This window comes from Columba livia, chromosome 33, assembly GCF_036013475.1.
Source record: "Columba livia isolate bColLiv1 breed racing homer chromosome 33, bColLiv1.pat.W.v2, whole genome shotgun sequence".
Lineage (NCBI taxonomy): Eukaryota > Metazoa > Chordata > Aves > Columbiformes > Columbidae > Columba > Columba livia.
Window position 1 is genome coordinate 432,016 of NC_088634.1, and position 12,976 is coordinate 444,991.

Consider the following 12,976-nt stretch of genomic DNA (forward strand, 5'->3'; position numbering starts at 1 on the left):
ACAGGGGGACACCCCAAGTCCCGGCTCCATGTCTGTGTGTCTGTCCCACCCCCCATAAACAAAGTGACGAGTCGGGGACAAAGCGTGTTCCAGAGCTTTATTGGGGGGGGGGTCTCGGTGGCCCCAGGGGGTCGGTGTCCTCGGGGGTGTCTCGGTGGCCCCAGAGGGGTCTTGGTGGCCCCAGGGGGTCGGTGGCCCCGGAGGGGTCTCGGTGGCCCCGCGGGTCCTACTTGGCGCGGGGGTTGCGGAATTTGCGTCCGGCGAACTTGGCCTTGTCCCCAAGTTCTTCCTCGATCCTGGGGGGACACAGGGTCACGGGAGGTCATGGGGGGTCACGGTAGGTCACGGGGGGACACAGGGGGGCATTTGGGGGCATGTGGGGCCCTCTCACCTCATGAGCTGGTTGTACTTGGCCAAGCGCTCGGAGCGACAGGGGGCGCCCGTCTTGATCTGGGGACAGAGGGGACAGTCGGTGACAATGACAAGGGGTGACAATGACAATGGGTGACAATCACACCTGCCCCGTGCACAGTCCCACCACCAGGGGGTGACAAGGAGTGACAATGACAAGGGGTGACAATGACAAGGGGTGACAATGGGTGACAGTCCCACCTGCCTCGTGCACAGTCCCACCACCCAGGGGGTGACAATGACAATGGGTGACAATGACAAGGGGTGACGGTCCCACCTGCCCCGTGCACAGTCCCACCACCAGGGAGTGACAATGACAATGGGTGACAATGACAAGGGGTGACGGTCCCACCTGCCCCGTGCACAGTCCCACCACCGGGGGGTGACAATGGGTGACAATGACAATGGGTGACAATGACAAAGGGTGACGGTCCCACCTGCCCCGTGCACAGTCCCACCACCGGGGGGTGACAATGGGTGACAATGACAAGGGGTGACAAGGGGTGACGGTCCCACCTGCCCCGTGCACAGTCCCACCACCAGGGGGTGACAATGACAAAGGGTGACGGTCCCACCTGCCCCGTGCACAGTCCCACCACCAGGGGGTGACAATGGGTGACAATGACAATGGGTGACAATGACAAAGGGTGACGGTCCCACCTGCCCCGTGCACAGTCCCACCACCGGGGGGTGACAATGGGTGACAATGACAAGGGGTGACAAGGGGTGACGGTCCCACCTGCCCCGTGCACAGTCCCACCACCAGGGGGTGACAATGACAAAGGGTGACGGTCCCACCTGCCCCGTGCACAGTCCCACCACCAGGGGGTGACAATGACAAAGGGTGACGGTCCCACCTGCCCCGTGCACAGTCCCACCACCGGGGGGTGACAATGGGTGACAATGACAAGGGGTGACAAGGGGTGACGGTCCCACCTGCCCCGTGCACAGTCCCACCACCAGGGGGTGACAATGGGTGACAATGACAAGGGGTGACGGTCCCACCTGCCCCGTGCACAGTCCCACCACCGGGGGTGACAATGGGTGACAATGACAATGGGTGACAATGACAATGGGTGACAAGGGGTGACGGTCCCACCTGCCCCGTGCACAGTCCCACCACCAGGGGGTGACAATGGGTGACAATGACAATGGGTGACAAGGGGTGACGGTCCCACCTGCCCCGTGCACAGTCCCACCACCAGGGGTGACAATGGGTGACAATGACAATGGGTGACAATGGGTGACGGTCCCACCTGCCCCGTGCACAGTCCCACCACCAGGTCGGCGATGAACGTGTCCTCCGTCTCGCCGGAGCGGTGACTCACCATCACCCCCCAGCCGTGGCTCTGCGCCAGCTTGCACCTGCGGACAGCGGGGGACACTGGGGACAGTGTGGGGACACTGGGGACATTGGGGACACTGGGGACATGGGGGGAGATGGGGACAGCATAGGGACACTGGGGACATTGGGGACAGCGTGGGGACATTGAGGACACTGGGGACATTGGGGACACTGGGGACATGGGGGGAGATGGGGACAGCATAGGGACATTGGGTACATTGGGGACAGCGTGGGACATTGAGGACACTGGGGACATTGGGGATACGGGGGACACTGGGGACAGTGTGGGGACATTGAGGACACTGGGGACACTGGGGACATTGGGGACAGCGTGGGGACATTGAGGACACTGGGGACACTGGGGACATTGGGGACAGCGTGGGGACATTGAGGACACTGGGACATTGGGGACATGGGGGACACTGGAGACAGTGTGGGGACATTGGGGAAGATGGGGACAGTGTGGCGACATTGGGGACACTGGGGACATGGGGGGAGATGGGGACAGTGTGGGGACATTGGGGACACTGGGGACATTGGGGACAGTGTGGGGACATTGGGGACATTAGGGACACTGGGGACAGTCTGGGGACAGTGTGGGGACATTGAGGACACTGGAGACAGTGTGGGGACATGGGGACAGTGTGGGGACATGGGGGGAGATGGGAACAGTGTGGGGACAGTGTGGGGACATTGGGGACATGGGGGGACATTGGGGACAGTGTGGGGACATTGGGGACACTGGGGAAACTGGGGACACTGGGGACAGTGTGGGGACATTGGGGACATTGGGGACACTGGGGACAGTGTGGGGACATTGGGGACACTGGAGACAGTGTGGGGACATTGGGGACACTGGAGACAGTGTGGGGACATTGGGGACATGGGGACATGGGGACGTGGGGACACGGGGACACGGGGACGTCGCGGTTGTGGGGACGTGAGTTTGGCCGCAGGTTTTTGCACAAGCGCCTTTTCCCGCTGGTTTTGCACACGAACTCTGCCGGGGGTTTCTCCTGAGGGGTTTGCACGGGGCTGTTCCTGCTTTTGCACGGGGATCGCACGGGGTTTGCACGGGGATTGCACGGGGGTTTGCACGGGGATTGCACGGGGGTTTGCACGGGGTTTGCACGGGGATCGCACGGGGGTTTGCACGGGGGTTTGCACGGGGATTGCACGGGGTTTGCACGGGGTTTGCACGGGGGTTTGCACGGGGGTTTGCACGGGGGTTGCACGGGGTTTGCACGGGGGTTTGCACGGGGATTGCACGGGTTTGCACGGGGTTTGCACGGGGTTTGCACGGGGGTTTGCACGGGGGTTTGCACGGGGATTGCACGGGGTTTGCACGGGGTTTGCACGGGGGTTTGCACGGGGATTGCACGGGGATTGCACGGGGATCGCACGGGGGTTTGCACGGGGATTGCACGGGGGTTTGCACGGGGTTTGCACGGGGTTTGCACGAGGATTGCACGGGGTTTGCACGGGGGTTTGCACGGGGATCGCATGGGGTTTGCACGGGGATTGCACGGGGTTTGCACGGGGTTTGCACGGGGTTTGCACGGGGGTTTGCACGGGGGTTTGCACGGGGGTTGCACGGGGGTTTGCACGGGGGTTTGCACGGGGTTTGCACGGGGACCGCCGGGGCTCGCACTCACGCCTGGATGGACTCGGTGACGGAGCCGATCTGGTTGACCTTGAGCAGCAGGCAGTTGCAGGCGCCGAGCTCGGCCGCGCGCTGGATGCGTTTGGGGTTCGTCACCGTCAGGTCGTCCCCGACCACCTGGATCCCCACCTGGCCCAGGAAGCGGCGCCAGCCCTCCCAGTCGTCCTGGTCAAACGGGTCCTCGATGGACACCACTGCGGGAACATAACCAGTATGGACCAGTATGGACCAGTGTAAACCAGTACAGACCGCTATGGACCAGTATGGAGCTGCAGGAACCACCCCAGCCCCCTCCCAGCCCTCCCAGTCGTCCTGGTCAAACGGGTCCTCGATGGACACCACTGCGGGAACATAAACCAGTATGGACCAGTACGGACCAGTGTAAACCAGTACGGACCAGTGTAAACCAGTACGGACCAGTGTAAACCAGTACGGAGCAGTGTGAACCAGTATGGAGCAGTGTGAACCAGTATGGAGCAGTGTGAACCAGTATGGAGCAGTGTGAACCAGTACGGACCAGTGTGAACCAGTATGGAGCAGTGTGAACCGGTGCAGAAGCGCCTGGAGCCGTGTGGATCAGTAGGGACCACTATAAACCCCAGTCCAGACCCAGATCGTCCCTGATGGAGCTCCGGAAGAGCCGCCCCAGTGCCCCCCCATTGCCCCCCATCCCCCATTGCCCCCCATCCCCCATTGCCGCCCATCGCCCCCCATCCCCTACCCGGGTAGTCCTTGATGGAGCTCTGGTAGAGCTGCCCCATCCCCCATCGCCCCCCATTGCCCCCCATCCCCCATCGCCCATCCCCCTACCCGGGTAGTCCTTGATGGAGCTCTGGTAGAGCTGCCCCATCCCCCATCGCCCCCCATTATCCCCCATCCCCCATCGCCCATCCCCCTACCCGGGTAGTCCTTGATGGAGCTCTGGTAGAGCTGCCCCATCCCCCATCGCCCCCCATTGCCCCCCATCCCCCATCGCCCATCCCCCTACCCGGGTAGTCCTTGATGAAGCTCTGGTAGAGCTGCCCCAGCTGCTCCCCGAGATGAGCCGCTTGGGGTCCGGGGGGGATTTGAAGTCCAGGTCGTACTTGCCGTCCCGGCAGAACTCGGAGGCCGCCACGTCCATGCCGATCACCACCTTGTCGGGGTAGCCGGCCTGCCCGATGGCGGCCTTGAGCAGCTCCAGCGCTGCGGGCACGCGTCAGGACCCCGGCGGCCGGCCCCGCGGTGTCAGGGACCCCGGGGACCCAGGCGTCCGGCCCCACGGTGTCAGGGACCACGGGGACCCAGGCGTCCGGGTCCCACATCCCCCACTGGTGTCCTGCCCCCCATCCCCCACATGTCTCCCCCTTTGCACCAAGATCCTCTTCTCTCCCCCCAAAGTGGACCCAGGCGTCCAGGTGCTCCCCCTCCCCCACCCTTAGAGGACCCAGGCGTCCGGGTGCTCCCCCTCCCCCCCCTTAGAGGACCCAGGCGTCCGGGGCCGCTGCCCTTTCTCCAGTTACGGCCACAACCACTAAATCTGGATTTGACCCCGAAACCCGACCCCGGGGTGGGGGAGGGGCTGGAAATAACCCCGAGCCCCCCACCCAAGAGGGGGGATGGTTGGGCGACAAGGGACCCAGGCGTCCGGGGGTTGTCACCAGAGGAACCCAGGTGTCCAGGGGGGGTGTCACTAAAGGGACCCAGGCGTCCGGGGGTATCACCAGAGGGACCCAGGCGTCCGGTACCTTCGTTGTTCTCCAGGATGTTGGGCGCGAAGCCGCCCTCGTCGCCCACGTTGGTGGCGTCCTTGCCGTACTTGGCCTTGATGACGCCCTTGAGGCTGTGGTAGACCTCGGCGCCGATGCGCATGGCGTCGCGGAACGAGGACGCGCCCACCGGCAGCACCATGAACTCCTGCATCGCCAGCTTGTTCCCCGCGTGCGAGCCCCCGTTGATCACGTTGAAGGCCTGGACGGGGGACCCAGGAGTTCGGGACACCCCAAAGAGCCAGTGACCCCCCCAAGACCCAACTGGAGCCCCTAAAGACCAGCGACACCCCCAAAACCCAACAAACCCAGCAAAACCCAACTGAAGAACCCCCCAAAGATCCAACTGGGTCCCTAAAGACCCACCTGGATCCCCAAGACCCAATTGGGCCCCCCAAGACCAAACAACCCCCCAAGACCCAGTGACCACCCCAGTGACCCAACCGAGACCCCCCAAAGCCAATGGGATGCCCCAAAGTCCAACTGAGACCCCCCCAAAGACCCAAAACCCAATGGGATGCCCCAAAACCCAATGGGGTTCCTAAAGACCCAATGGAGCCCCCCAAAGACCCAACCAAGACCCCCCAAAACCCCAATGGGATGCCCCAAAACCCAATGGGGTTCCTAAAGACCCAATGGGGCCCCCCAAGACCCAACCAAGACCCCAAAGACCCAACCAAGACCCCCCAAAACCCACTGGGTCCATAAATACCCACCTGGATCCCAAAGACTCAATAACCCCCCCAAGACCCAATGACCACTCTGAGACCCAACCAAGACCCCAAAGACCCAACCAAGACCCCCCAAAACCCAATGGGGATCCTAAAGACCCAACTGGGCCCCCCAAGACCCAACCAAGACCCCAAAGACCCAGCCAAGACCCCCCAAAACCCAATGGATGCCCCAAAACCCAATGGGGATCCTAAAGACCCAACTGGGCCCCCCAAGACCCAACCAAGACCCCAAAGACCCAGCCAAGACCCTCCAAAACCCAATGGATGCGCCAAAACCCAACGGGGATCCTAAAGACCCAACTGGGCCCCCCAAGACCCAACCAAGACCCCAAAGACCCAACCAAGACCCCCCAAAACCCAACGGGATGCGCCAAAACCCAACCGAGACTCCCCCAAGAGCCCAAACCCCATGGGCCCCAGCACCACGGCGGTACCGGCACGGGCAGGATGAGCTCGGCGTTGCCGGCGAGGTCCGCGATGTGCCGGTACAGGGGGACGCCCTTCTCGGCCGCGCCCGCCTTGCAAACGGCCAATGAGACGCCCAGGATGGCGTTCGCCCCGAACTTGGCTGTGGGGGAGGGGGGAGGGGGGAATTAGGGGGACCCAGGCATCCGGGAGGGACCCAGGTGTTCCGGGAAGGACCCAGGCGTCCCAGGAGGGACCCAGGCGTCCGGGAGGGACCCAGGTGTTGGGGAGGGACCCAGGTGTTGGGGAGGGACCCAGGCGTCCGGGAGGGACCCAGGCGTCCGGGGGGCTCACATTTGTTCTCGGTGCCGTCCAGGTCGATCATGAGCTTGTCGATCTTCTCCTGCTCCACCACACTGATTTTCTATGGGGACACGGGGTCAGAGGTCAGGGGTCAGGGGTCAGCCCCACGGCCGCCCCCGCCCCGCCCCCACACGCACCTTCTCCAGCAGCGCGGGGCCGATGGTCTTGTTGATGTGCTCAACGGCCTTGAGGACGCCTGGGGAGGGGCGACCTTTGACCTCGGGGCACGCCCCACCCCCCAGCAGGGGACGGACTTGGGGGGCTCTTGGGATTTGGGGGTTGGGGGGTCTTGAGGTGCCCAGTTGGGTCTTGGGGGACCCAGTTGGGTTTTGGGGGTCATGGGGTCATTGGAGGTTGTTGGGTCTTGGGGGGTCCTGGGGGGAACCGGTTGTGCCCAGGGGCTCGTGGGGTGGTTGTTGGGGTGTGGGGAGGCTGTTGGGGTGGTGGTTGGGTTCTGGGGTGGTTGTTGGGGTGTGGGTGGTTCTTGGGGTGTGGGGTGGTTGTTGGGGTGGTGGTTGAGGTGTGAGTGGTTGTTGAGGTGGTTGTTGGGGTGTGGGGTGGTTGTTGGGATGTGGGGTGGCTGGTGGGGTTGTTGTTGGGGTGTGGGGTGGTTGTCGGGGTGTGGGTGGTGGTTGGGGTGTGGGGTGGTTGTCAGGCGTGGAGTGGCTGTTGGGGTGTGAGTGGCTGTTGGGGTGTGGGGTGGCTGTTGGGGTGGTTGTTGGGGTGTGGGGTGGTTGTTGAGATAGTTGTTGGGGTGTGGGGTGGTTGTCAGAGTGTGGGGTGGTTGTTGGGGTGGTTGTTGGGGTGTGGGGTGGTTGTTGGAGTGGTGGTTGGGGTGTGGGGTGGTTGTTGGAGTGTGGGTGGTTGCTGAGATGGTTGTTGGGGTGTGGGTGGTTGTCAGGATGTGGAGTGGCTGTTGGGGTGTGGGGTGGTTGTCGGGGTGGTTGTTGGGGTGTGGGGTGGTTGTCGGGGTGTGGGGTGGTTGTTGGGTGGCTGTTGGGGTGTGGTGGTTGTCGGGGTGGTTGTCGGGGTGTGGGGTGGTTGTTGGGGTGGCTGTTGGGGTGGTTGTTGGGGGTGTGGGGTGGCTGTTGGGGTGGTGGTTGAGGTGTGGGTGGTTGTTGAGGTGGTTGTTGGGGTGTGGGGTGGTTGTTGGGGTGTGGGGTGGCTGTTGGGGTGGTGGTTGGGGTGTGGGGTGGTTGTTGGGGTGTGGGGTGGTTGTTGGGGTGGTTGTTGGGGTGTGGGTGGTTGTCAGGATGTGGAGTGGCTGTTGGGGTGTGGGGTGGTTGTCGGGGTGGTTGTTGGGGTGTGGGGTGGTTGTCGGGGTGTGAAGTGGTTGTTGGGGTGGCTGTTGGGGTGTGGGGTGGTTGTTGGGGTGGTTGTCGGGGTGGTTGTTGGGGTGTGGGTGGTTGTCAGGATGTGGAGTGGCTGTTGGGGTGTGGGGTGGTGTCGGGGTGGTTGTTGGGGTGTGGGGTGGCTGTTGGGGTGGTGGTTGAGGTGGTTGTCGGGGTGTGGGTGGCGGTTGGGGTGTGGGTGTTTGTCGGGGTGTCCCCGCGTCCCCCGCTCCCACCTTTGCCCAGGTAGCGGCTCTTGTCCCCGTCCCGCAGCTCCAGGGCCTCGTGGATCCCGGTGGAGGCGCCGCTGGGGACGGCGGCGCGAAAGCGCCCTGGGGAGGAGACCCCGCGTGGGACCCGCGACCCCCCGTTGTCCCCCGCCCCCGTGTCCCCCTGTGCCCCCCATGGCCTCTTGTGTCCCCCCATGTCCCCCTATGGCCCCCCATCGCCTCTTGTGGCCCCCCGTGTCCCCCTATGGCCCCCCATGTCCCCCTATGGCCCCCCATGGCCTCTTGTGGCCCCCCGTGTCCCCTCAGGACCCCCATGTCCCCCCATGTCCCCAACACCCACCACAACCTCCGCGCCCCCCACATCCCCCCGTGTCCCCAACGTCCCCCGTGCTCCCCACGTCCCCAACACCCACTAAAACCTCCAAGTCCCCCCGTGTCCCCCCCGTCCCCCGTGTCCCCGTGTCCCCATGTCCCCCCGTCCCCATCCCCCCCGTGTCTCCCTGTCCCCATCCCCCCGTGTCCCCCATCCCCGTCCCCCCCGTCCCCCCCGTGTCTCCCTGTCCCCATCCCCCGTGTCCCCCCGTCCCCATCCCGCCGTGTCCCCCATCCCCGTCCCCCCCGTCCCCCGTGTCCCCCCATTCCCCATGTCCCCCATCCCTGGCCCCCCCATCCCCCCCATGTCTCCCTGTCCCATCCCCCCCCGTCCCCCCCGCCCCCCCCGTCCCCCCCTGTCCCCATCCCCCCCGTGTCCCCCCGTGTCCCCTGTCCCCATCCCCCCCGTGTCCCCCGTGTCCCCCGTGCCGTGTCCCACCCTTGGCCGTGTGCAGATCCACCTCCACCGTGGGGTTTCCCCGCGAGTCCAGGATCTCCCGGGCCACGATTTTCTGGATGGACATGGCTGCGGGGGAGGGGCGGCGGTCAGGGGGACCCAGGCGTCCGGCTGAGCCCCCCCCGCCCCCCGACAGGGGACCCAGGTGTCCGGGGAACAACCCCCTCCCCCCGGCTGCTTCCCAAAACAGGGACCCAGGCGTCCGGGTGACCCTGATGTGACTCCACACCCCTCCCATGCCACAGGGGACCCAGGCGTCCGGGTGACCCCCGGTTGGCCCCAGAGAATCCCCCGCTCTCCCCTAAGGGGACCCAGGCGTCCGGGAGATGACCCTGTGCCAAAAAGGGGACCCAGGCGTCCGGGAGGGGACCCAGGCGCCCGGGGGAGACCCAGGTGTCCAGGAGGAACCCAGGTGTCCGGGAGGAACCCAGGTGTCCGGGAGGGGACCCAGGTGTCCGGGAGGAACCCAGGCGTCCGGGAGGGGACCCAGGCGTCCGGGCACTGCTCACTTGCGCTGGTTCCGCTGGGTCCTGCCCCCTGGAGGGTCCCCAGGGGCTATTTATGCCCAAGCCCCCCCAGCCCCCCCTCCCCCCCAAGGGACCAGGGACAAGTTCGGGACCCAGGCGTCCGGCGGGGGGAGGGGACACCGCGGGGGACCCAGGCGTCCGGGCCGGGTGGCACTTGCCGATGGTCCCTGTGCGTCCCCTCCCCCCTCCCCGGGGTTATTTTTAGCCCCCCCAAAAGGTCTCGAGGAAAGGACACGGTAACACGAGACCCTCCCCCCCCCCCGAACTCCTGGGTCCCCCCCGGACTCCTGGGTCCCCGGCAGACGCCCGGATGCCTGGGTCCTCCGTCTTTGGGGGAATCTCCCGGACGCCTGGGTCCCCTTTTTGAGTATGACGGGGGTCTCCCGGACGCCTGGGTTCCCTTTCGGGGGTCTCCCGGACGCCTGGGTCCCCTTTGGGTGGCGCTCGCAGCGCCCCCTGGCGGCTCCGCAGGGGCAGCACCGGCCGCGCGCCCCGCGGGGGGGGGGGGGAAATGGGCCCGGTGGGTGGGGGAGGGGCGGCGGCTCTGACCACTTCCCGGGGAAGTTCCCGCCGGGGGGGGGCGGGGCCCGGACGCCTGGGTCCCTCGGTCGGGGAGGGGGGAGGGGCAGCGCTGGTAACCCCCCGAACCCCCCCCCCCCGGTTCTGGGGGTCGCGTCCGCCCCCCCCCCCGCTACCCACAATGCAGTGGGGTGCGGGAAAGAACGGCTGGGGGAGGGGCCGAACTCCTGGGTCCTTCCTGAGGCCCTCCCGAACTCCTGGGTCCCCTCCCGAACTCCTGGGTCCTTCCTGAGTCCCTCCCGAACTCTTGTGTCCCCTCCCGAACTCCTGGGTCCCCCCGAACTCCTGGGTGCCCTCCCGAACTCCTGGGTGCCCTCCCCGAACTCCTGGGTCCTTCCTGAGTCCCTCCCGAACTCCTGGGTGCCCCCGAACTCCTGGATTCTACCCCCCTCCTCCCCCCCCCTCCCCCGCCCGGGGCAGGAAGTGAAACCGCCGCCCCTCCCCCCCCCGTCCCGGAAAGTCCCGCCGGGGCTGAGTCAAAGCCGCGAGACAGGGGAGGGGGGATGGGCGCGGGGGGAGGGGCCGTGCACGAGGAGGGGGTCTTTGCACGGGGAGGGGGGGTCCCAGCCCCTCCCGCCCCCCTTTGGGGCGCACGCGGCCCGTTGCCCGGGGTGGGGGAGGGGCCGGGGTCCAGCGCGGGGGGGGAGGGGCCACACCCTGATGTTGGAGGGGGGGGTGTCACAATAACGGGGGACAAGACGGGGGGGTCGCCCCATTCCCCCGATCACCGTTATGGGGCGCGCGCACCGGCGGAAAGGGGCGTGTCCCCTCAGGCCCCGCCCCCCTCAGGCCCCGCCCCCCTCGAGCCCCGCCCCCCCGCGCCGCTATGAAAAGCCGCCGCCTCGCGCCGCCGCCCGGCCCGACCTCGCGCCGCCGCTCCCGCCCCGCCCGCGCACGCGCAGCGGAGGCCACGCCCCCTCCTCCTCCACTGCTCCGCCTCCCCTCGGGCCACGCCCCCGCCCCCCCGCCCGGCCCCGCCCCCCCGCGCTCCCGTTCCCGCCGGCGCCATGAGCGGGTGGGCGCCGTACGTGGAGACGCTGCTGGCGGACGGCACGTGCCAGGACGCCGCGATCGTGGGGTATCGCGACACGCCCGCGGTCTGGGCCGCGGCCCCGGGGAAGACGTTCGCCAACATCACGGTGAGAAACGGGGACGGCACGGGGCTGGGGGGGGGGAAGGCGTTCCCGCCTTCCACGGAGGGGACCCAGGCGTTCGGGAGGGGGCGGGGCCTCAGGCATCGCCCCCCCCCGCGGCGATGGGCACCGCGGAGGGACAAAAAAGGCAGAAAAAACGCGAAAGTTGCCAGCGTGGCCCGGCCCCCCCCCGCCCTGGGGAGAGGGAGGGACCCAGGAGTTCCGGAGGGACCCAGGAGTTCGGGGGAGGGGGAGGACGGGATGGGACCCAGGAGTTCAGAGGGGATCCAGGAGTTCGTGTGGGGGGGGGACGGGATGGGACCCAGGCGTCCGGGAGGGACCCAGGAGTTCGTGGGGGGTGGGGGGGGACGGGATGGGACTCAGGAGTTCAGGGGGGACCCAGGCGTCCGGGAGGGACCCAGGCGTCCGGGAAGGGTTCCCCTTCCCCCATCCAAAATCTGTCTGTCCACATCCCCCCCTTTTAAGAGGGATCCCTCCCGAACTCCTGGGTCCCTCCCGAACTCCCGGGTCCCCTGAAAAGGAGGGGAGGGGAGGGGTCCCTAAAAACCCCCCAAAAAAATGCGCGGAATGTGGCCACTTCCCGGTGGGGGAGGGGCGGCCGGGGCTTCCTGTGGGGGAAGGGGCGGCGCGCGCGCATCCCCCCTTCCCCCCGTCCCCGGACGCCTGGGTCCCCCCGCGGAAATCGGGGTGGGGGGGGAGAGGAAGTTGTGGGGGGGCCCATGTTAGGGGGGAGGGGGAGGGACCCCGGATGCCTGGGTCCCTCCGAACGCCTGGGTCCCGTCCCTGAACGCCTGGGGCCCTTATAAGGTCATAAGATGGATGGGAGAGTCGGGGGGGGGATGGGGGTTATGGCCCGGATGCCTGGGTCCCTTCTGGGGTCATGGGGGGATCCCTCCCGAACTCCGGGGTCCCCTCTGGACTCCTGGGTCACTCCTGAGGTCTTGAGTCCCCTCCCGAACGCCTGGGTCCCCTCCCGAACGCCTGGGTCCCCTCCGAACGCCTGGGTCCATCCTGAAGTCTCGAGTCCCCTCCCAAACTCTGGGGTCCCCTCCCGAACACCTGGGTCCCTCCCGAACTCCTGGTCCCCTCTTGAACGCCTGGGTCATTCCTGAAGTCTTGAGTCCCTCCGCGAACTCCTGGGTCCCCTCCCGAACTCCTGGGTCCCCTCCCGAACTCCTGGGTCCCCCCCGAACTCCTGGGTCCCTCCCGAACGCCTGGGTCCCTCATGTTCTATGTGTGTGGGGGTGCAATTCCTTCTCCATCTGGCTGCATCTGTTTGGGGTTGGGGGCTGGGGTGCCCCCTGCCCCACCCCCCCTGACCCCCTGACCCGTCCCCCCGGCGCCCCCTGACACGACCCCCCCTGACCCGCCCCCCCCCCAGCATCCCCTAACCTGCCCCCTGACCGTCCCCCCCCAGCGCCCCCTGACCCACCCCACCCTGCACCCCCTGACCTGCCCCCACCAGTACCCCCTGACCTGACCCCCCCTGCACCCCCCCCCCCCCCGCCCCATCCCCCCTGGCACCCCCTGACCCACTCCCCCCTGCCCCCCCCTGCACCCCCCACCCCCCCCCACCCAATCCCCCCCGGTGCCCTCTGACCCGCTCCCCCCAGCGCCCCCTGCCCCACCCCCCCTGCACCCCCCGCCCTCCCCAGTA

At 67.0% G+C, this 12,976-nt stretch overlaps 1 protein-coding gene across 1 annotated transcript; it reads right to left on the bottom strand.

Annotated features, from left to right (window-relative positions):
• Positions 1-80: 80 nt before the first annotated feature.
• ENO3 (enolase 3) lies at positions 81-9,724 on the bottom strand. The gene is given in 13 exon segments (XM_065044217.1): positions 81-296; positions 392-450; positions 1,668-1,776; positions 3,412-3,613; positions 4,408-4,458; positions 4,461-4,604; positions 5,147-5,369; positions 6,336-6,469; positions 6,661-6,730; positions 6,807-6,865; positions 8,237-8,332; positions 9,042-9,128; positions 9,569-9,724. Coding segments are annotated over 12 exon segments (1,302 nt in total). The 5' UTR covers positions 9,127-9,128; positions 9,569-9,724; the 3' UTR covers positions 81-226.
• Positions 9,725-12,976: the final 3,252 nt, after the last annotated feature.